Consider the following 22,606-nt stretch of genomic DNA (forward strand, 5'->3'; position numbering starts at 1 on the left):
TATTTTTTGCTTATCTATATTTTCTAATTTTCTGCAATGAAACATGGATTACCTACATAATAAGTGAATGTTTATATAACTTTTAAAAAAATAAACATCCAAAGAATATTTTTAGGGCAATGAAGTCCTGTAAGAGATAGTGACAAATTATATCTTTATAAGCAATGTTGCCATCTGGTGGATTAAAGGCAAAAACTCAACCGTCTTCCCTTGTTTTTCATTTGCAGTTGGGAAATGAAAGCCAGCTACTGTGTCATGTTTCAGATAAATGCCTGGATGATTTTAAGGACTTAACCAAAGTGTTTGACCCACATGAAAAAGAAGTAGTCTAGTCACTGAGTGGAAACCCAATTGTGGGTGCAGCTGTGGAATTTAATTTAAAAAATGAAAAAATACCTGTTTTACTGAATGTGTTTGTGGGCACACTCCTCCATGAAGACAATTCTGAGTTATCCATTTTATGGATTATTCAGAGTAAAACTTTCCATCCTAACATAACATTTGTCAACTAGTTGGCTTAGTACCAGCCTGTAATAACACTACAAATATTTGTGGAATGAATGATTACTTCTGGCTGACTTAATCCAACTGACAGTTGGTGTATTTTCACGGACTATAAATTAATTTAAATATGAGCCAGTTGAAGCACTAGTTCTCTTGATAGGCAAACATAAATTAATAAAATGCTTCACAAAGCCAAATGACGGTAGTTTAGGTGCCATTTTGGATCAACGAAAGCCCCCCCTCCCCAACTTCTCATCATCATAGGATTCACTCCTAAGTTGCATCCAGCCCACTCACTGAATGCAGCTTTTCCCACTCACCTTTTTTACTATGTGTATAAAAGGCTAAATCTTTGACAGTGCCTGTGTGAAAAAAACATTGTTAATGTCTACCTCGCCCCATTCTTCCAGATTTCCCAGAAAGCCAAGTGGCGGGTCGATTGTTGGCTTTGAGAACTAACCCTCACTGTCCTTACCACACTGCAGGTGAACTGATCAACCTCGCCATGTACTGTGAGAGGATAAGGAGGAAATTCTGGCCAGAGTGGCACCACGATGACGACAACACCATCTATGAGTCTGAGGAGAGCAGCGAAGGCAGCAAAACCCACACACCCCTGCTGGACTTCAGCTTTTACTCAAGGACAGAGACCTTTGAAGACGAGGGAGCAGAGAACAGTTTTTCCAGAACCCCAGACACGGATTTCACTGGACACTCACTCTTTGATTCTGATGTGGACATGGATGACTACACAGACCATGAACAGTGCAAGTGACGTTCAGGTTCGCTGTCCCTCTTCTGCTGGAGCTGCCACTCCCTGGGGTCAGTCCAGTTTCCCAGGTAGAATTCCATCGAAGCTGGGAGGAGATCTTTGTGCTTGGCACAGTTCTCACAAGCTAACTGGACTGTAGCAGCCTTATTTCTTTTTTGTACAAACAAAACACAACCATTCAAATGGCTCCATTTAAAACGAACAGACAAAAAAAAAAAAATGTCAGCATGGTTCCTGAAATCCATTTTTGTTTTCATTAGAAAACTAATATTGTGAGGTAGGCCAGGTGCAAGAGGGGGTTTTCCTCAGATTGTTTATATTGATCCTCTTCAACATGAGGGCTTAGTTGTGAGATGAATTCTTAAACCGCCTTCATCCACCAGGATTTGAAGTGATGAGAGATGTCATCAGAAGAAATGTAGGAGATAAATGTTCTGTGGTGGCTGCTTGTATTTTATGTGTGCATATTGTATGTTGAGGTATAAGTCAAATAAAACCCATAGGTAGTGAACACCTACTATGTGCAAAGCACTGTGCTAGGTGCTAACCAGTATACGTTTTAGTCAAAGCTCTGCCAGTGACTAGCTGTGTGATGCTGGGCAAGTCCCTTAATTCTCGTGTGCCTCAGTTCCCCCACCTGTAAAGTGGGGCTAACAATACTCTTCACCTACCTACCTCACAGGGGTGTTGTGAGGATTCATGGGGTCACATTTGGCTCTTTAAACCTCTTGGAAGAGGTGTGACATAAACACAACATTTTATTCTTTACTGTGCTTCGTGTGTGTGAAGATTTTAGGGCAAAGGAATTCCACATCCGGGCAACAGCAGACACAGTCCCTCACAAAAGCTGAGCAGGTGAAACACACACAAAGGCACAGTCGAGACTCGGTCATCATTCCTCTTTGTGATCTTGCTTGAACCGAAATCTTTTGTTGAATGAATCTTGGAAATATTTTTACAAATCATCAACAGCTACAAATGGTCTTCAGTTATGTTTGCAGGAACGTCTTTCTTTCATTGCCTGAACACACACTGGAATGTTGTCCTTTGTTGACTCCTGAGTGTTACATTGCCCGTGTTTGATTTATTTGGAGGGACTAAAGCTCGGCAATATGATGGGCTTAATAGAGGTGAAGGGGAAAGTGTTTGATTGATTTTTGTAAGTAGAAGCTTGCCAACTTGTAATGTCTTTTTGAAAACTTGTAAGAGATATTGAAAAGGTGAAGTAGGAAGAGGATCCTGTTACTACTATCAGAGCACTTTGTGCGGTGTAGACTCTATGCAGTTTTATTAATGCAACTTTTCTGGTGTCCTCAGCCATTGCCCAGTGAGAGGAAGGCAACGCCGAGGACAAATTTTAATGTTTCTTAAGGACCTTCCATTTCTTCCCTGTACGCCCCTGCCCCTGCCCTGCCTTTAGAGACTCTGAACTCTGTATATACACTGTATTTACTAAGGCACTCTCTCTGAAGACACAGTTTTTGTTGACGTAAAATATTTTCCAGTGAAATTTGGAGTGAAGATCCTGAGGTGATGGCCATGGATTTGGGCTGAGAGAGTCAGTGTTAAGATTTACAACTGCAAACAAAACTGCTGTGTTTCTGACCACTACTGACGGACCGCATAAGGATTATTCATTACGGGGTTAAAGAGGCACTTCTTAAAAGACAGCGACTTCTTCTGAGAAGTTCATGTGCTTTGCTTGAAAAAGACTCTTTGAATGTAGCTTTTGCAAAACAATCCTAAAATGCTGTGGATTCACAGGGAGATCAAGGAGGAGAGTTTTTGAGGCTGTTTACCATTTAAGCAACTGTGTAGGGCATATAGAACTGGAAGAAATGCTGAAATACCCTAAGTTAGAAATTCTTACTCCACAGAAAACTCAGTTGTTGGCATCTTCTTAAAACCATTCATTTTTGGGAGGACTATTTGGTGCCTCATGAGAATGTGGTGGCGAAGATAATGGATAAGCCTGCCTGGTTTGTCTCCAGTGTCATTTGGGAGGACTGTTTGCTGCTTTTCTCTTGAGCAAGTGTGTCCCGAGGACAGCTGGTGGTAGTTCTGTGTGACAAGGAAAGTTCCTGGCCTGGAAATGTGAGTGTAATTAACAGGCGGACTCTATCTCCACAAAGACTGAGTTGTCCTTTCTCCACGAGCAGCTGGAAAGAGTTGTGTTTGAAATTTTGTCTACAATTTATCCTTACTGTATTGCACCAAGTATGATGTGTTTTCACTCCAAGAATGATTAAGTTATGAGTCTGTAGATTCACATATATTTTTATTGTGTTTTACTTAGAGGGCAAGCACATGGAGAGCCAACGTTTAAAGTGGAGTTGTAAAACAGTTTATTCTATTCAGGTACCTCCCACAGGGGCTTGAGGGGACATTGCCACCCGGAGTCTTGGGTACTGGCCTGACAGCTCGTGACTGGGGTAACCAACATTTTGTAGGTGTAATTACAACTCTAGAATATATTTAGGTTTTACTTTCCCAATGTGTGTTCTGGGAACAAAATGGTCAAGACAAAATTCATTGTGGTGTGGATGACTTACGCATTCTTTATTGGGAGGGCTTTAATTTTATGTGGTTCATTCTTTAGCTATCTAGGTTTGAAGCATTTTCCAATTTGATGAACAGGTGCTACTTATTAGAAAAATTAACATCAAGACATTAGGAGACATTTTGGTCATTTGGCTCACTTGATCAACTTCTGTGTTTCTTTTTACTGGACAGTAACTTAAGGAAGTGTGCTCTTTACTGTTGATAGATGCTTTTGGTTGGACAGAAGACCCATGGACCACCTATTCTTTTTTTTTAACCTCTCATTGTGAAAATAAATTCTGCCTCTCTATCCACTTCCCTTTGCCCTCCCCATCACCACTCATCAGGATTATTGAGCAGCAGTAGTATGCTTTGCCTTGTATATATCAGAGTAGATACAAGAACAATATAAATTTATGCAGAAGTAAACTAAATTGTGAGTTTACCATTTTATTGTTGTAACATAATCATGAATGGTGACACTTCCAAGGCCATGGCTTACCCAGGAGACTGATCCCAGTCTTAGAACAACTGGGACGTGCATCACAATAGCATGTCACTAGTGCCCAAGTGAGCCCGCCTGTGTGTAGTGAGGTAAGAGGACATGTTTTTGTGAAACAGCTAGGGTTCAAGGACAGGGAGTGTTAAGGACTTGAGATTCATGGGTCGTGCCTGGGTTATTTGAGAGAAAGGGTTGAACCATAGAAATGTATAGCTAGGCCATGGATTGGTTAGCTCTAGAAAGCCCCTGACAAGAAGGCCCTGAGGCTGTTATTGGCTCTGTGTGACATGTATACTTATTTGAAGGGCAGGACCAGGAACTGAGGTCTTTCACCTTTCCATAGATAGTTCTTGCTGTTGCTGTTTTACCGCTTTGACTTGGTTTCATTTTAGAATACGCACTGCCTGAGAGATCACTCCCTGTTCCTAGAACTAACACATCCTGGCCTCTCTCAGAGAGTGCTGGGAGTCCTCAACTCCTGCCCTTCCTGCCCCTCCCCCCGCCATGTCTACTCAGCCTGGTGGAGGCCCATTCAAGAGAAATTTCTTCAGCATCTACTCTGTGCAATAAGGCACTGCTAGGTTCTGTGAATGATACCAAGATGGATATCCAAGTCACCAGTATTCCTCATGCTTTGTTATTTATCTTTTAAAGCATCCATCCCCATATGCTCACTATCCCCTGTGCCTGGCCCTGGGACCCACATTGGATTTAGGGTGGTGAACAGAACAGACAAGGCACCCTGATATGAGGGCACCCTCTTTTGGCTAGACTTCTGTGATAGTTGTTTATGTGCTTGGCTACTTCCCTGATGCATTCCACCCATCACCACTAGGTTGATCTTACTAAAAAGCTCTGGCCTTCATGGGCTGCCATATTGCCTCAGGGTGAGGGTCACTTCTTGGGCCTCACCTCTTTACTTACCTTGTCACCTGGGGCTCTTTCATGTGAGCCATCCAGTGCATCTAGGGTGGTCCATTTGCCGTGGCTTAAACATGCCTCATGGGCCCTCGCTCTGTGCCTCTGTGCATGCCAGTCCCTCTCCTGAAATGCCTGCCCTTCTTTTCCATTGACCCAACTCATACCCACCTCTCAAGGCCCAACTTCATCAGTTCTGCAAGAAGACATCACAGCTCATTATAATCTCCCCTTCCGCTAGAAACACAGCACTCAGTCATTTCCTTCCCTGAAGGCTGCATGGGAAAGGTATGCTCAGAAAGTGGGCCACATGCTAAGAAGCAGTCGTTTTAAATTTTTGTGTCAGGGACTCCACTGATAATGTAAAGAAAATCCTCTACCCTATTCCCAGAAAAATACACATATGCAAATATATAAATTTACATGTAAATTCAGGAGCATCAGAGACCTTTTGAAATTTTCTGTGGATACTTTTGGGGGTTCAAGGACCCCAGTTGAAGAAGCCTTCTTCTAAAGAGTTTCAAAGTTGTTGTTAGTGTTCATTCTTTCTTGCCTTTAACATACCCAGAGAGGAGAAAAATTGGAATGTGCTGTGCAAGCAGAAGTAATGTCTATTATTATCCACATTGAATATCTGCTGAGTGACAGGGGAGGAAGAAGACCTGGCTTACATTAATTGAGAGAATATCTTTGTTTTGACGGATTTGGCATTTTGAAAGTGACAGGGCTTCATCATTGTCACCATTGTCATTTATTTTTTAACCATCTCAAAGGTCAATTTATCACAATCAGTTCAGGGCCAGGTGAGCTTCATTCAGCCTTGAAAGCCACCACTTCTGCATGGGCAGTCTGACTGGCCTGGGGCTTAGGCGGGAGAGAAAAGGCTGGGTTATTCCTTACAGGAAAAAGGTCTGCACAAGCAGTTTTTTTTTTCTGTACGCATTCATTCATTCACTCATTCATTCATTCATAGAACAATTGTTGAGTGTATTTTCAATAAAGGGATGGTGTCTTTTGTTGATAGGTAACAACTCAGGTTATTTTCTTTTTTTTTTAAACAAGGTGTAGTTATTTTTGTTGCTCCCGAATATGACCCAGGGTCTTTTGTTCTCCTTTATATGCAGTGCTGTTTAAGTTGAACAAGAACAGGTGGAAGTACATTCAGTGACAAATATTACTTCTGAGTCTAAATGTTGAACTCTGGCCACCCATCTTAACAGGTCTAAGGATAAATTGCATGTGATTGTGGTGCACTTAACCTTCATTCCCTTGCTTCCAGGGTCTGGATGAAACCTGCAAAGTTCTAAAGAACCCCTTAGTGGGTGGGGCAGGGGCCACTTCTTGCCTGCAGAACTCTTACTAGTGCCAGGAGGCAATGAGTGTGGGATTTTTGTCATTTGAATTCCTTACCAGAAACTTAGGTTTTAGTCCCTGACTTTAAAGAGTATCTTAAAGATATTTGAGCTTCCTTAATCTTTAAGATAACTGGAAGCAGGAACCTATAGGCCTTGCTCCTTAAAGATGGTTACAGAGAAACCTGAAAAACAGCTTGGAGGAAAGCAACTCCCTGTTTTGGGGCTGACAGTAACCACATCATTCATTCTGGCTCCTGTTGAAGCAGAGAACTCGTCCATAAACCAAAGCTCTCTGAAACTGCTGCTGGCAGCGAGACCATGACAAATTAGGATGCTCAAATTTCAAGAGGAATATTGCTCCAAATTGTCAAATTTGTAGACAAATGAAGGAGACATTTCAATAAAAAAAACCAAATAACTTGTGGATGTGGTCTAGTCAGCAGCAACACTCCCTGTATTTCATTGGGTAATCGAGTTATCTAGAGCAAAAGATTGACACAGTCCTCCAGTGTTCTGTATACAGTTAAGTAATTTCAGCAATGAACTTGATGACCCTCTTGAATGTTTTAAAATTGCTATTGTCCATAATTACAGCTTTAAATATTTTGAGATGATTTACTAACTGTATGGCAATATATATTTATGATAATAGTCTTATGAAAAGCAGTATTACTAAATGTGACTAATTCACTTCTCACCCCCCATTGGCAAGCATTTTGTTGTTGTTGTTCTTTTGTGTGGCCCTGGAATAGAGTAACTTCTACTTATTAGTAATATTTAAACTGTTTTCCTTTTTCAGTATTTTAAAAAAATTACCCTATGACTTTAAAAACAATAGGATTCAGCTCCTGAATTGCCATGTTAATTAGTATTGTCATTGTCGAAATAGCTAGCCGAGGGAAAATAATACAATTATCCACTGGAGGGCTAGAGCAGAGAAATGCTTTGGATATTTATTATCTCCCTCCTCTTAAAAAAAAGTTCTATGGACTTTTCCCTCTAACAGTTGTTCAGAGTTTGAAGAGTTCTCGCATATTTGATACTATCCCCCAAAAGATCACATCTGGCTTATTAAAGCATATACCATGTCCAAATGGTTATATTTTTATCTTTAATAAATTATATCTGATTTTTTTTGTAGCAATAAGACTAAAGACAATGCTCAAATTTTCAAGGGTTCTCTGCTTCAGTAGGGGTGACTCCTGTCAAAATGATTTTACCTCAGTGATCAATCTCATGGGACTATGGTTATTGTAAGCATTTATTTTTCCCAATGATCTGCATCATGCGGGGTGTCTGACAGCTCAAATATTGATGAGGGTGATGGGTTCTGGATGGTGATGTTTGGGAAGATGGGGGTCTGAGTCTTTCATTTGGTGATATTTGAATTTCACTGAGTGGGAGAAAAGAAGGAAAGTAAAAGATACAGGGGCTTCAAGTAACCAGGTGGTACGGCTGGGTTAGAGGTGTGTCAGGTACACTGCAAGTTTTCTAGGCAGTGGCATCTTGCTAAAATGAAGTACGGGTTTAAAAAAAACAAACAAATGTAATCTGTAGGAAGGATGGTCTGCGGCTATACAAGTGGTTGATGCAGGGAGCACTGAAGCAACGTGACCTTTGTCTTAGATTATATGCTCATGCTCCCAGAGTGTCTTACCTGAAGCAACCACTGGGAACCAGGGGAGCAGCCGAGGGTGGCCAGCCCCAGTGTGTGTGTTCACTCCTGTGATTCTGGAACTTTCTTCTAGTCTCTCAAAAGTGTTTGTGGCACATAGTTTTCATTTTCTAAATATAAAATGTACAAAGTAATGTATATTTGTTGTATAGAAATCCTTTGAAACGTTTGGAGACATCCCGAATCATCCCTGTGTAGGCAGCGGTCTCCAAACCTTTGTGCTCATTCACCTCATCAGTAAAAGTTCCTGGGCATGCCCCTCAGCATATTTATTCATAAACACACGGCTCACCCTGCTGTACTGATGCATTATGTACATTGGAAATCATGCGGACAGACATTTACAAAGAAGACTCTCTTACTCAACAGAGTTTAGAGAATGGGCAAGGGGACATAGGGTAGCACCTAGAAGACTGCAATTGGCTAAAGAATGTTTATGTAACGTGTGGCAAAGTGGATGTAAAATAGGCATGGGCGCATGATTTTGGGTCAAGGTATTTCTTTTATTATTTTTAAAATTTATTTTTACTTGAAACGGGGTTAGGGGAAAAGAAGAGTGAATAACTAGATGTCACCTTTATAAGAGCTCTTTTAAATTCTTTTTTTGGGATCACTTGCTCTAGAATGTCTTGAAAATTCCTGGAAGATTTCACAGTACACTGATTGACTTAAAACAAGGAAAGAAAGGTGGGCAGAAAAACCAAACAATGCAAATGCAGATGTATTGCCTGAGATTTCCAGCGCCTATCTGAAAAACATGTTTTGATAATTCCTGGTAATCATGATCTCACCGATTATAATGACTGTCTTTTATTTGTTTGTAACTTCCTGTTTCTAAATGTGTGGGAGGTGTACAGATTTATTTTCAGATATCTAAGACGGGAGGGACCCCTCTGAGTATAATTGGAACCCATGTTTCAGCTGCTTGGGGGCTGATGGGTGGACGCTGCTTGGAAACATTTACCTGCACCATCTGTTTTGCAAACACAAGGACTACTAGCATCTTGCTGAATGAGGGCCTCGTCGTGGAGGCAGCATTCCAATGTTTATTTTTGGACCTATGAGTTACTTTGGCAGTTATTGTTAGTAGTTTATAAAGCCATATTTAAACTTGTACACTTGATTGTAAGATAGGTTTGAATTGTGCACTTTGTTGATTACTGTATATAAATGTGGAAATTCTGTATATTTGGTCTTAATGCTGTATGTATTTGATGTGTAAATGATAACTTAATGGATACGAAATAGCTTTCTGTGAATGTCTTTATTCCAATTCGCTTCCTTTTTGCAAATTTGAAGCTCTAAACTTTACACCCATGGGGAAAATCTGAAAATTTTTGCATCTAATATACTGTTAAGTGGTGGTCTCTTAGATGATTGGGAGAATATTTTAGTTGTAAGGCTGTTGTATAATTAGAACAGAGATAATGAATTTTTTAGGCATATAACTTTCTGAGAGAATTTCAAATGAATCTTTTTTAAGTGGAAGAGCAGGTCTTGAATATGCTGTCCTACCCTCTCCGGTTTTTACTTTATGCCCAGTGTGCCCCTCAGAGCACTCTGAGGGGTGATATCCGCTGGCAGAGAAAAGAAAAGGGGAGGGAGAAAGCCAAACACATTTAGACCTTCCTTGTGGTAGCAAGGCCTGATCATAGGCCAGTTTCCCCTTCAGTAATTAGGGTCTCAATTAGTCTTTGCATCTCTTCAATCAAGTAATTACAATTCCCATTTTACAGATGAGGCTTAGGGAGGTACATTTAATGTGGCTATGATATGCTCAAGTAATATCTTGGGGTCAGAGGTCCCCAGAGAGATTTTGGAAACACAAATCTTATTACGAAGTTTTGTCACACATGTGCATGAACCATCAAGCTTAGATGGGCGTAAGGGCATGTCGGGATCAATACAGGCATTCCGGATGTTTGAAATCCTACCTACAAACTTGACCAACTATTATTCAAATATTAGCTTCTTACCATGTAGAGCAAATTACAATAAGGTAACATCCAAAACCCCCAAACCATGGGAATATCTATTCAGTGGAAAATGAGAGAACCCCCAATCATACATTCTAGAGATACTAGTTTGTTTTTTATCCCTTTACACCCCCTTTCTCTCTTGACCTAATAAATTCCAATTATTCAGTTCTGCTTATTAACATAGACCCTAACTGGAAATGCTTTGGGACAAATCTGTATTTCAACTTGAGTTGGCTCCAGATCCTTCTAGAACTTGTGTTGGGGCCCTGGACTCAAGCTTGGCGTCTGTCCCTTTAGGCAAGCTTTGCTCTCCTTGCTTTCAGAAGGCATCACAGGGAAGGGATGTTTGCCTTTCCAACCTGCTGTGCTCTTAGAAGTGTTGAGAGCAATGTTTTACTGCCAGTTGTACTGAATATTCCATGACTTGACTTTTCACATTATTGTCCTTTTTTCCTTTAGAGGAGGGCAGACCGTTTGGTCTCCTCATTCTCTCAGGGGCTGCCCATTTTGTTTGTAGATGATGACACTGTCAGCACCCATTAAATACTCCCCAGCTGGGCTGGTTCCCATTAGCAATAGACTTTTCTTTCAAACCCTGCCAAGGTTAAAGCAGCTTATCCTTTGGATGAAAGGGAACGTTGGGAAACAAAGAGGAGAGAGAACCAGCTTCCTTCCTCACGGTAATTACTGTGTGTCTAAAAGGTAACCTGGTCTATTTTAGTGATGGTGCTCTTTTCTTTTTTAAAGATTTTTTTATTGGGGAATTGGGGGGAGGGGAACAGTGTTGGGGAACAGACAGGTAGGCAAATTGCTGTTTTGTTCTTCAGTCTAGTTGTGGAGGACATCACTTCACTGGCCCATGTTGTTAATGATCATCGTGCTCTTCCCGGGTGAGGCAATCGGTCACTGGTCATTGGTTGGCCTCTCACTGCGGCTCACAGCAGCTCTCCCCGGCTGCCAGCCACTCATGTAGCTCATGGCAGCCCACTGCAGCCCCGCTACAGCTTACGCCATCACCGGCGACTCACAGCAGCCCAGCTCCAGGTGGAGCTGTTGTTCATCATCTTAGCTGTAGAGGGCGCAGCATCCCTCAATGTGGGATCCGAACCGCAGCCCTGCTCCTCAGAGCTGGCGCTCCCAAGTGAGCTCTTAACCAACTGAGCCACTCGGCGGGCCCATAGTGATGGTGTTCTTGTGTGAAGACTTAGGGGGTCGTCTCCAGGAGAGGAAGTTAGGATTAGAGATTTGCCTACCCAAGGGTATGTTTGGCCTGGGCAAACACACTGAGTAACTCACGCTCAACTTGTATCCAGGTAAACCCTGATGAAAACGACATAACAGGCAGCCTTGAAAGGTAGGAGGACAGTTGAGGGGAAGGCTGTGTGTTGAAGGGAGCAGCCCCAGGCCTGTTCTGACCCTGCTGTGTCCACGTGCTCACTGTGTGAAGCCCTGCTGCTTTCTTCTCCACCCTCACAAGCCTCCTTCCACTTTAGCTGGTGTGTTCAAAGGAAAAGAGCAGACATTTTCAGGACCGCTCAGGGATGACAAATAGTCCAGATTTTGCTGGTGGCACAAGCATGGGAAGGCGAGTCACTGGGGAGGAAGGATCCTGGGGCAGACTTTTGGGAAGTCATCCCTTTGGGACTCAGGAGGGTTTTGGAGCAGGGAACTAACATGAGAAAAGAGTGAGTAAATAAGATTTATGTGATGACAGCCCGAATGCAGGACTAGTCAGAGGAGGTTGCAGCACAGCAGCTGGACTTGACTCAGTGGCTCAGAGTGAAGCTAGAGGAGCGAAATGGGGTGAGGATGGGGAGGTGGGGAGAGCGGCCATCATGCAGAGGGCAGCACTGAGACTCTTGGATTTGGGGAGCTGAGGGTGGGAGGAGATGATGAAGGAAACCCTGGGAGATTGGGGAATGTGGTGATATTGCTGCCAGATGCAGGACATGTGGTAGAGGGGGAACTGGTTTAGGGAAACAGTGTTTTGTTTTAGCCAAACCGAATTTGAGGAACCAGTAAGAGATGTAGGACTGGAACTTGTGAAGGGGGTAAAAGTGAAGTCACGGCCTCTGAAAGGATTGCTGAAGCAAATAATCTAAACAGATAATAAAAATTATTAGTACCTTGTATTTGTATGTTTGCCTTTAAGATCCTGTTAGAGTCAGTAATATCTGAAACATGTCACTTAGTATCTTCATATACAGAATGGCAGTTCTTGCAGGTTGATCTTTTGAGATACCTTCCAGTGGAAATGGTTTTTCTTCCTTCCCTGAGGTCGAATACCACTTCTCTGTAAACACTGATTCCACCTCCTGCTTTGCTGATTCTCCTCATGCTGTAAAGAGGAATTTATTGACCAAATCAACTAGTAATAGCTAATATCCACATATTAATTACCATGTACCATGCCCTGTGTTCTTAGCAACCTACATGTATTAACTTTTTTAATCCTCACAACAACCCTCTGAGATAGGTAGTAGCATTGTCACCATCATCTTCATCACTGTCATCACCACCCCTAGTTTGCGGATGAGAAAACTGAGGCAAAGAGAGGTTAACTCACTTGCCCCAGATCTCTGCCAAGTGAACAGAAGAGATGTGGTTTAAATGCAGAGAGTCTAAGAGTTTAGCTTTTACACCACTATATACAACTGGCTCTATACCTTTAAAGGGATAAAGGATGCAAAGATGTGTCATAAAAGGGTTAGAGTGGACCTGGAGTGCATCCGTGGCAGGGAGGGACAAGGCTTTGCCGGGAGGCATGATATCAGCTGCTTGGAGGCAGGTGGTGTGGGTTGGTGGGGTGTATGTACTTCATGTCTTAGGATCAGCTAAGTCAGTTCCTTGTTCCTTAAAAGCAGCGTCCGCAAGTCACTGTGCAGCAGCTTTTCCCTGTGAATAGAGCCCTGGAAAACCACATAGACAGAGACCCGAGGCTGGAGTACTGGGGGAAACCCCCACCCCAAACGCCTTTGGTTGTATCCCCATTATACATTTGTTTTCGTTTTTGTTGTTTTTGATGGGTATTTACTCCCTAGGCAGGGCTCTCTAGCTGGCCCATGTAGCATGTCTGATTCCTGGGACTGGGTAACTTTAAGGGTTTAAAGCCTGTAGCAGCTGGAGGCCAAGAGGGGACTGCACAGTCTGTTTCCCCCATAGCCGTAAGCATGTAGTAAATGGTCGATAAAGATCTGCTACAGGAATGGACAGAATCTCAAGTAAAAGGCAAGTCAAATTGTAGAGAAATATCCAAAGTTTGAAGTTTGACAAGACAGACTGTGCAAAGGCAGCCTGTAAATGAGTCACAGAACAAACCACAGGTGACTGAAACAGAGGGTAGTAATTTCTGTAGGCTCAAGCGGTTTGTGCAGTCCTCAGGGTCCCTCGATGGAATGACAGCCCCATAATTCAAGAGCTCCCGTTTCCTTGACACACATAGACCATGGATCTGAGTTCCAAATCCTAATGGTTGGCACTGAGGTCTTGCCACCCCTTCACTCTTACGCTGCCCAGTACATTCTTTTGTTAGAGCCTCTCTAGTGTTAGGTACATTCACCTACTTCCTGTTTTTTTTGTTTTTTGTTTTTTTAAGATTTTTATTGGGGAATTGGGGGGATGGGAACAGACAAGTTGCTGTCGTTTTGTTCTTCAGTCTAGTTGTGGAGGACGTTGCTTCACTGGCCCAAGTTGGCACCATCATTGCGCTCTTCCCGGGTGAGGCAGATCAGTCACCGGCTTCTGGACAGCCGCTCACTGCGGCTGCTGGCCGCTCACGCTGGCTGCTGGCTACATAGGGTAGCCCATGGCAACCCACTGCCACAGAGGCTGCAGCCTATGCCGTCGCCGGCGACTCATGGCAGCCCAGCTCCAGGTTGAGCTGTTGTTCAGCATCTTAGCTGTGGAGGGCAGTGTCACTGGCCCTCATATGTGGGATCCGAACCGGGGCCCTCTGGCGTCCCAAGCCAGCTCTTAACCAATGCGCCACTCGGTTGGCCCTACTTCCTGTTTTATATTGTTTCTATGTGTTATAGGATATTTAACTTATTAATGAGACTACATACATTAGGACTTTGTGAGGTAGCTTTATTTTGGGTCTTGGAAGTTTATTCCTTTTAATTATCAGTCTTTGCATCCCCTAGGTAGCAGAGTAAGGTTAGTCTATCAACAATAGACTTTGCGTTAGTACTGGCACAGAAGGATTTAGAACGATCTCTGCACGCAAAAATAGGTGACATTCCTGGCAGGTAGAAGATAATTCGTCGTCTTTTCTTTTCTTCCTCCTACTTTTCCCTGATATTGAATTTGAATTCATAGTAATATGCTATTGTTTTCAACCCTATTTCCTATAATTTTTACATATATACAGAGGGTGCCAAAAAATGTATACACATTTTAAGACAGGAAAAAACTGTATTTAAATTGTAATACTCAATATATACTGATAACGAAAGATGAATGCAAGTCATGTGTATTCATTTTTTTTTGGCACCCCCGGTATATTCAACTAGTACCTTAAAAGCAGACATGTGAGATACAATTGTAAAGTAACTTACTATTTTTAAAAAAATTTTATTGGGGAACAGCCATGGTCATTGGTTACACATTGCTTTCGTGCTACAATGGCATAGTTGACTCTTTTAGGGAGGGCACAGCTCACAGTGGCCCATGCAGGGATCGAACCAGCAACCTTGGTGTTACCAGCACCATGTTCTAACCAACTGAGCTAACCGGTCACCCCCACTATTTTTTTTTTTTATAACTGCTCCTACAAAGTCACTCTGTGGAGTAGATTTTCCCCTAGTCTTGGATGAAATTTTAGGCAAGCCTCATTGTTTATCTGCACACACTTAGCCCATGAAAAGCTGGGGATCTCTTTAGTCCCTTAAAACAGCTACAGTTCTGTTATTAATATGTGAAGTTATGTGTAATAATACAAATTCTGAATTGCATTCATCATTGAAGCTGCCCCCTGCTTTGCTTGGGTCTCCATCAGAAGGAGGGCCTGGTACTTCTATATTCTTGCTTCTATCAACTTCTTCTGCCTCCACACTCCTTTCCCACCCTGTATACTCATTGGCTAGCTGTAGTTTCTAATCCTTCTCAGGTGAGAGCAGAGGCAGGGAGAGGAGTTTAGAGGGCATGTGTAACTCAACTGCCACCCAAACGGTTGGAGAGACGTACAGATGCTCAAAGATGACTCTCTGTTGGCATTCCCACGGGCTTTTTGGAGACCTCCCTAGTACTGGGGGACTCTCACCTGGCAATTGCCATGACACAGGCAAATGCATCTCCTCTGGCCAACCCTTTATGACTGCCATTGCCCCTTGGTTGGAATTCTAGCACGCTTCCAAAAGTCCTCTTGGGCAAAGTCTCTTTAAGATGGTGTCATTATCTCTGTCTGTCTTTATGCTGAACTGTAGACCTCGCCACTGAAATGTCAAGCTCTCCCCCATGCCCTATTCACTAAGCTCGAGGGAACTGGAAACATCCCCTACCTCTCACTCTTCTCTGCCAGACCTGCTTATGTGGTCTGAGACCTATTGCTGGTACCTATTGTCTTGGGGACTCAAGAGAAAGCACAGTCCCAATTTTACATCCTGTAAAATGTAGCATATACATATGAATGAGAACCAAATAATTTCTTAGGTGGATTTAATGGTCATGAGCCTGTAAAGAGCCACTGATGTCCTCACTGAAATAAGTGAGCAAGACGCTGGCGTCTCTTCTCAGGCTGGGTGTGAGAGGCTCTTATGACAAAGGCTCTGCTCCAAGCATCTCTACCTTTTCTGTTCCTTCTCAGGGCTCCTGTTTCTTCCGTCATCATTGCAAAATCAAAGAATGAAAAATTCTCTGTTAGTACAAGTCACTGGTTAATTTTTCCCTCTATTCTGTCTGTGAAGTAGGAGATTCTTAGGTACTCTGAAGATAACTTCTTAGCATGGAGGGATATTTCCAAATGTTTTTTTCTTTTCTTTTAGTAATCTAGAATGAAACGAGCACCCATCCATAAAAGTCAATCATATAATTGATCAACTGATATTTATTGCTCACCTTGTGTTCTGTGGAAGTGACTTGGAGGGACTAAATAAGACCATTTTTTAAAAATATGGGAATATGAAGCTATGTGTATGTGAGAAGATATCTGGCAAGTGGGCCAGGTGATGATCAAGGGGCTGGATGAGAGATTGACTAGTAAGAGCCCTTGGCCTTATGGAAAGCAAGTGAAATTTGGTGGGAAAGATTGGTTATTAAAGTTTCTCAACTAAACCTAAAGGGTAAATTGTTCCTATAGTTTTACTCCCATATTGTGATTCAGGGAAGTTATTTTTTTGCTTGAGTTAGGCCTGTGTTTAAGATTAGGGTTAACCTAGGACATGAAAATAATACAGTAAACCTGTGCTTTTAAAGTCTGAGTGCTCTGTGCTTCTGTGCCTCCGGCATTCTTTTGCCTCCTTCTGACAGCACATGCAAATTGCAGAAACAGTAACCCGGAACAAAAACCAACCTTAAGTGCTGAATTTGTTTTGTTTTGTTGTTTTTTTTAAAGATTTTATTGGGGAGTTGGGGAAGGAGAGCAGCCAAGTTGTTGTCCTTCAACCTTAGTTGTGGAGGGCGCAGCTAGCTCAGCTCCAAGTCCAATCACCATCTGGCCGCCTGTCGGCAGCTCGCGGCAGCTTAGCTCAAGGTGCCGTATTCAATCTTAGTTGCAGGTGGGCATAGCCCACCATCCCATGCGGGAGCCTAACAGGCAACCTTGTTGTTAGGAGCACCTGCTCTCACCAGCTGAGCCGTCCTGCAACCTGTTGGCCGCACAGCGGCAGCTCAGCTTGGGCGCAGCTCACTGGCCCGTGTGGGAATCAAACCAGTGACCCTGTTGCTCAGAGCTCGCACTCTTAACCAACTAAGCCACTCAACCAGCCCCTGACTTTGTTTTAAATTATAAATTTGTTAAAATTATATATGATGAATGACAATCATACAATGGCTGGAAAAGATTCTAGGTGCAGATGAGTTCCAAGTAAGTGAGGCCCGTGTGGGCAACAGTGATCATTGATGGCCCTATGGAAGATGTGGACATGAGCTTCTCCTGGATAAATGGATAGGTTTTAGGCAAAAAACAATAGAAAGGGGGTTTCATTCAATTGTGGATCTTTGAAAGGAGTACTTTATTTTATCATCTTTTCATTTTCATCACATCTAGCACAGAGCTGAGCGCAAAATGTGTGACCTATAAATGTGTGTTAATAATGATCTGTATGTATGCTGGAAATAGTGAACTGACAGCTTGAATGCAGTGAAAGGGTTCTGTTGTTAAGTGGCAAATGAGTTTGTAAGTAGATCTGTGCAAAACCGTAGAGCATAGTGGATACCAAGAGAAAGAGTTTGGACTTTGTGTGGGATGCGACGAGGCCATTCGAGTGGAAGATTAGCAAGTTGATAAGGACAGATTACTCCATCAGCAGTGTGCACTAGAAGGAAGAGCAGAGTGTGCTATACATTTCTTTCTTCCTTTCCATTCACATTGTTGCTTTCCGTTTGGGTCCTTACCGCTTCTTGTCAGAACCTCTTGCTCAGATACCTTCGCTGGCTCCTCACTTTCTACAGAACAGTCTCAACTCTTTAGCTTACTTGTCAAGGGCTTCCAGTATTTGGTTCCTAAATGTGTCATTTTCCTGCTGTCCTGTGTGACGCTTTCTCACATGAGATGTGTTCTCCATCTAGACAACTGAGGTACTAAAAATAGTGTCATACCCTTGTCTACCTTCATGTCTCGGCTCATGGGGTTTCCATCCTGTTGGCTTATCTGTGCTCATCCTGAGCATGATGGTCACACATTAAATTCATCCTTCTCCAGGAAGTCGTCCTGCTTTGAGAAATGGTCTTTTTTTCCCTTAATTTCGGAAACAATCATTGTTCATCTGTTCTTTGAGCACCTCGCAGGTTTCCTGTTCATCTCTTGTTGTATACCATACCCAGTTTCCAGGTTATAAACTTCTAGAAACAACACCTGAGTTCTTATATTTTTAAAATTTCCTCTGAGACTTCACTAAATATATGCTGTCGAAGGTGGAGACAGTGGAAATAGAGGGGAAGAGACATGTACACAAGTGATTTTGAAGGAGGGGTTCACAGAATTTTGCTATTACTGACTTATCTAAACCCTTCCTGGGGACTTATTTTTATTTGCATGCTGTTCAAACTCTCGTAATAATGAGTTGCATATACATCCATACTCCTGTGCAAAGACATTCTTCCTTTTATTTGTCCTAAATTGCCCTTTATACTGATGATCGTATTTAAAGCATAAGGTCTACATGCCTTTTAAAGGTTAGGGCACTGTTTAGCCAGACACCCAAATATTTATATACTGAGACCTACAAGAGTGTTGTCTGATTAATACCTGTCTTCTTGGGAAAGCTGTGAATAATGTCAACATGAACTATATTATTCCTGCTAAAAATTCATCCATTTAGTTTAACTTGCATGGAACGACACCGGAACGTCAGGAGCAGTTTGCTGAGTGCTGTTGCAATACTGTTGTAGCTCATTCATAACGAATGGCAATGAAGTACCTTCAGCATACCAAATGGGAGTGTCAGCATAAATAGGACATTTAGGGGCTCCTGGAAACCTTTAATATGGGATGAATATAAAGGGAAAATGCAGTGGGTCTTCAAGAAATCCTTGTTTGGAAAAAAAAATACATCTTTAGTAATAAAATTGAATTAAGAGTTAAAACTATGTTATTTACCACATGCTTCACATTAATGCCAGTTGAAATTTATCAAGAATAGCTAACCAATAAAGCAGGTAGAGATGGAGCCAATACTAGACCCAGGAAGGGCTGGGGAAAGGCACACTTTCTGCCTTCTCTTTTTACCTTTCTCTTTCCTCTTTTTTGATTCCTTCTTTTCTCTCCTGTTACCTGACTCTGTTTATGCTTTTACTTCCCTCGTGAGAACTTTTATTTCTCCTGGTCCTTCATCAGCGTCTCCTCTTTTTTCTAATCGCAGACTCCTTGCTTTCTTCCATCCTCTTTCCTACTGTCTGTGAATATACCCTTCCTCCACTTCAAATGTCAACCCTGAGACCATGTACTTTAGACTTCTCTTCTCATAGGTGAGACTGAACAGCTCAAGAGAAATTAACTCACTTGTTCAAGTCACCCAGAAAGTGAGGGATAGGATCTGTCCAAGAAGCACCACACCTTAGTATTGAAAGGAACTGGAATGCCATCTGTGCCATTCGTCCATCCAGTGCAGAAGCATTGTCTAAAATATTCAGAAATATTTAACCTGTTTGAGACTATTTCCAGAGAGGGTAGCCCACTTCCTTGTTAGGTACCTTATTATATTGTTGGAGAATTCTTGTAGAAAGGTATCCTGTAATTAATTTCCGCCTCCCTGTGACGTTCCTGCACTGTTCCTACTTCTGTTTACTAGAATTACAATGAACGCTTTCTTTTATGTGCTTGCTCTTTAAATATGTGATGAAGCAATGGACTCTCTTCAGCTTTTTCTTCCCTACACCGAAATCCCAGTTCTGTAAATGGTTCTGCGTGTCACATGGTTTACACTTCTTTCATCACTTTGAGCCCTCCCCTTGATGATCTCTAGTCAGCATCATAGGATAACAGATTTAGACACAGTATTTGAAATAACTTTTAATGCACACAGACTGCAGTGTTGTTATTATCTAGCACGATCTGAGAACTTTATCAATTGATTAGTGCTCATCCCGTTGTGCTCATATAATGTTAGCTTATCCTGAGATTAGATGCCACTGAAACCCTCAAGTCTCTTCCATTTAAACTGCCAAGAATCCAGATCTTTCCAGCTCCTCTTATCTGATTATGTAAATGGTTATAACATTAACTTAGGTCTTAGTCACTTTTCCTATAATATTTGATCATTTTTGTTTTGTACCCTTGTTCCCTCAGCAACTGGGGCTCTTTCTAGGTTGGTATTATTCACCCACATTCTGTACTTTAACAGCTTCCTATTGGTCAGTAGCCAAGTTTGATCAATGTGTAAATTCATTTTGGCTGTGACTTAATGTCCATATCATTACAGTGATATCTGCCAAATAGAAAGTTAGGTGATAGAGTCATGTGGTACGGGGTGGAGTACACCTGGGCTTATATCAGTTAAGGTTCATTGGATTGCAAGCAATGGAATACTTTGTGTCTCACAAAGCAAAAGGAAGAATGGGACAACCAAACCTCAGAATGGAAAATTCTATGGTAAGTGTTTATGATGTTTTTTAGAGATTGGTGACTCCTAATCTTTGGGTTTTCCCATTCTCCCTTTTAAAATTCTTGGTGAAAAAGTCTGATTGATGCATCTTGGGTGCCACTGAGGTCCCTGGAGCTATCTTGGCTTCTGTCCTCCCCACTCTTTGTTATCTCACTTTGCTCTGGGTCATGCAGTCAGTGGTGTTAAGTTTTGTTACATAAACACAGGGTCACCGGGATCCAATTCCTGTGCCCTGGACTTCCTAGTGAAGGGGAAATATAAGCTAGTCAGTCTCGGTGATGCCTACAAATGGCATAGCAATATGTAAGGAGAGCACCAAAGGAAGAGAGTGTGTTTACTGGAACATATGAGAATGCAGCCTCATTAGTATATAAATAGAACAAGGTTAGGGCAGTAAAGTGTCTCAAATAGCTACACAGTGCCAAAGGGCAACCGTGGGACTAGTGAGAGGTTTAAAGACACTGCAAAATGTAGTTAAACTGTAGGAGTGATTCTGCCATAAATTTGCTGCCTTGTTTGCTCATCGAATAAATACTTATTGTGTTTACCATGTGTGAGTCATTATCATAGGAGCTAGAGAAACCATGGTAAATAAAACACGTGGCTACTGAGCACTTGAAATGTGGCTAGTGCAATGAAGGGGCTTTAATTTTAATGAATTAAAATGTAAATTTAGATAGACACACATGGCTAGTGGCTACCATATTGGACAATATTGTAGGTGGGTAAGTGATGCAATTAGATACATGTTTAATGACTCCTCCAGTGGAGGAGCCGTTAATATAAAGCTGTATCTATGCAATGCTAGGACAATCAATCAAGTAAGAAAAAAAATAAATTCGTTGATTGATTTCTACACAGAGCAGTCTTAAAATGAAAACAGTGATCATTTTGGGGTGGAGGATGCTTAGAAAACAGGCTTTTCTAGCACGAATACTCATGGGATCAGAATGAATGCTTCTTTAAAATCTCTACTTCAGTAATAGTATTAGTCTTTGTATTGTGATATATCAATAAAAAAGTTATAACAAATAAAGTGCTATTTTATTAAGCCTCCCCTCTGTCCTTAGGTTATTATGTTGCACTTGTGTAAGATTTCTGAAATTTTGTGTATATATTAAGAATGTAATAATTAAAAAAAATCCATCTCGGTTCATTTATCTGTCACTAGTTAAGTTGCAAATGATGTAGCTGCTAACGGGAAAATCTTAAATCTTTCATTAGCACAGGGTAGCCTCCAGAGAGACTGCGACTTCAACACACAATTTGGATATATTCCAAGCTAGGGAGGATATCTTTCAACATTTCTAAACACAAAAACAACCCTTTTAGCTTTTGAAGGGCTAAGGCCTTGTCTGGCCCAGTTGGGGATGGGACTTGGGCTGCAGTGGGGGGCACAGCACCTGCTCCCTGCCAAGGCTTGTCAGTGTGGGTGGATTCATCTGCCCTCCTGCTCCCTGGAACCTGGTTTGTTTTCACGGTTGATCTATAGTTCAGGATTTCATCATGGGCCTAAGCCCCTGACCTCACTACTCTAGAGAAGATGTAACCCTAAAGACTGGTCCTGGAATATTTCATCTTACTAGCTCTCCACTCCCCCACCCCCACCCTTGGCTGGCCCAGGTTTAGGCCAACAGTCCAAATCCAGATTTGTGCCATCGGACAAGTCAGGCCTTTTGCTATTTCTCCTCCTTCACCTTTTCCTCCAAGGCTAAGGATACAGCCAGACTTCCTTTGATCAAGTATACCAAGCTCCGGCAAGAACTAGACGAATGTACAGACACACTAGACAGTTGGGAGCAAGCAGAGGTATGGTTTTTCCGGGTCCTTTGCAGAGGTGAGCTGGGCTTTTGGACACCATGCATACATCCTCCCTTTTGCATAGGTCTAGTCTTGGAAACTGGCAGGGCAGTATACCAAATCACCCACAAGAGGGCAGCAAATGATTTCCATTCTAGCTTTGTTTCTCTTCCACAGAGCTTCTATTTAGTCAAGGAATAAAAATTTGATGCTGATGGGAGGAATGGGACCTGGGTTTCATTTCCCTGTGCAGCTTTCTTTTGCACATTTCCCAGGTATCCTTGTTAGTACAGCTTAGCGC

The 22,606-nt window shown here is 42.1% G+C and overlaps 1 protein-coding gene and 1 non-coding gene across 2 annotated transcripts in view; one reads left to right on the plus strand and one right to left on the minus strand.

The window, feature by feature from the left end:
- Positions 1–9,514, plus strand: part of FAXC (failed axon connections homolog, metaxin like GST domain containing) — a 76,369-nt gene extending 66,855 nt beyond the window's left edge. Inside the window, exon 7 of the mRNA XM_019643641.1 lies at positions 990–9,514. Coding sequence (XP_019499186.1) covers positions 990–1,279 — 290 coding nt within the window. The 3' untranslated portion in view covers positions 1,280–9,514. The remainder of the gene's footprint in view (positions 1–989) is intronic.
- Positions 9,515–14,908: 5,394 nt separating this feature from the next.
- TRNAT-GGU (transfer RNA threonine (anticodon GGU)) lies at positions 14,909–14,982 on the minus strand. Its single transcript has one exon. It is a non-coding gene; the product is annotated as a tRNA-Thr (tRNA).
- Positions 14,983–22,606: the final 7,624 nt, after the last annotated feature.

The sequence above is a fragment of the Hipposideros armiger genome, unplaced genomic scaffold, assembly GCF_001890085.2.
Source record: "Hipposideros armiger isolate ML-2016 unplaced genomic scaffold, ASM189008v1 scaffold_81, whole genome shotgun sequence".
NCBI lineage: Eukaryota > Metazoa > Chordata > Mammalia > Chiroptera > Hipposideridae > Hipposideros > Hipposideros armiger.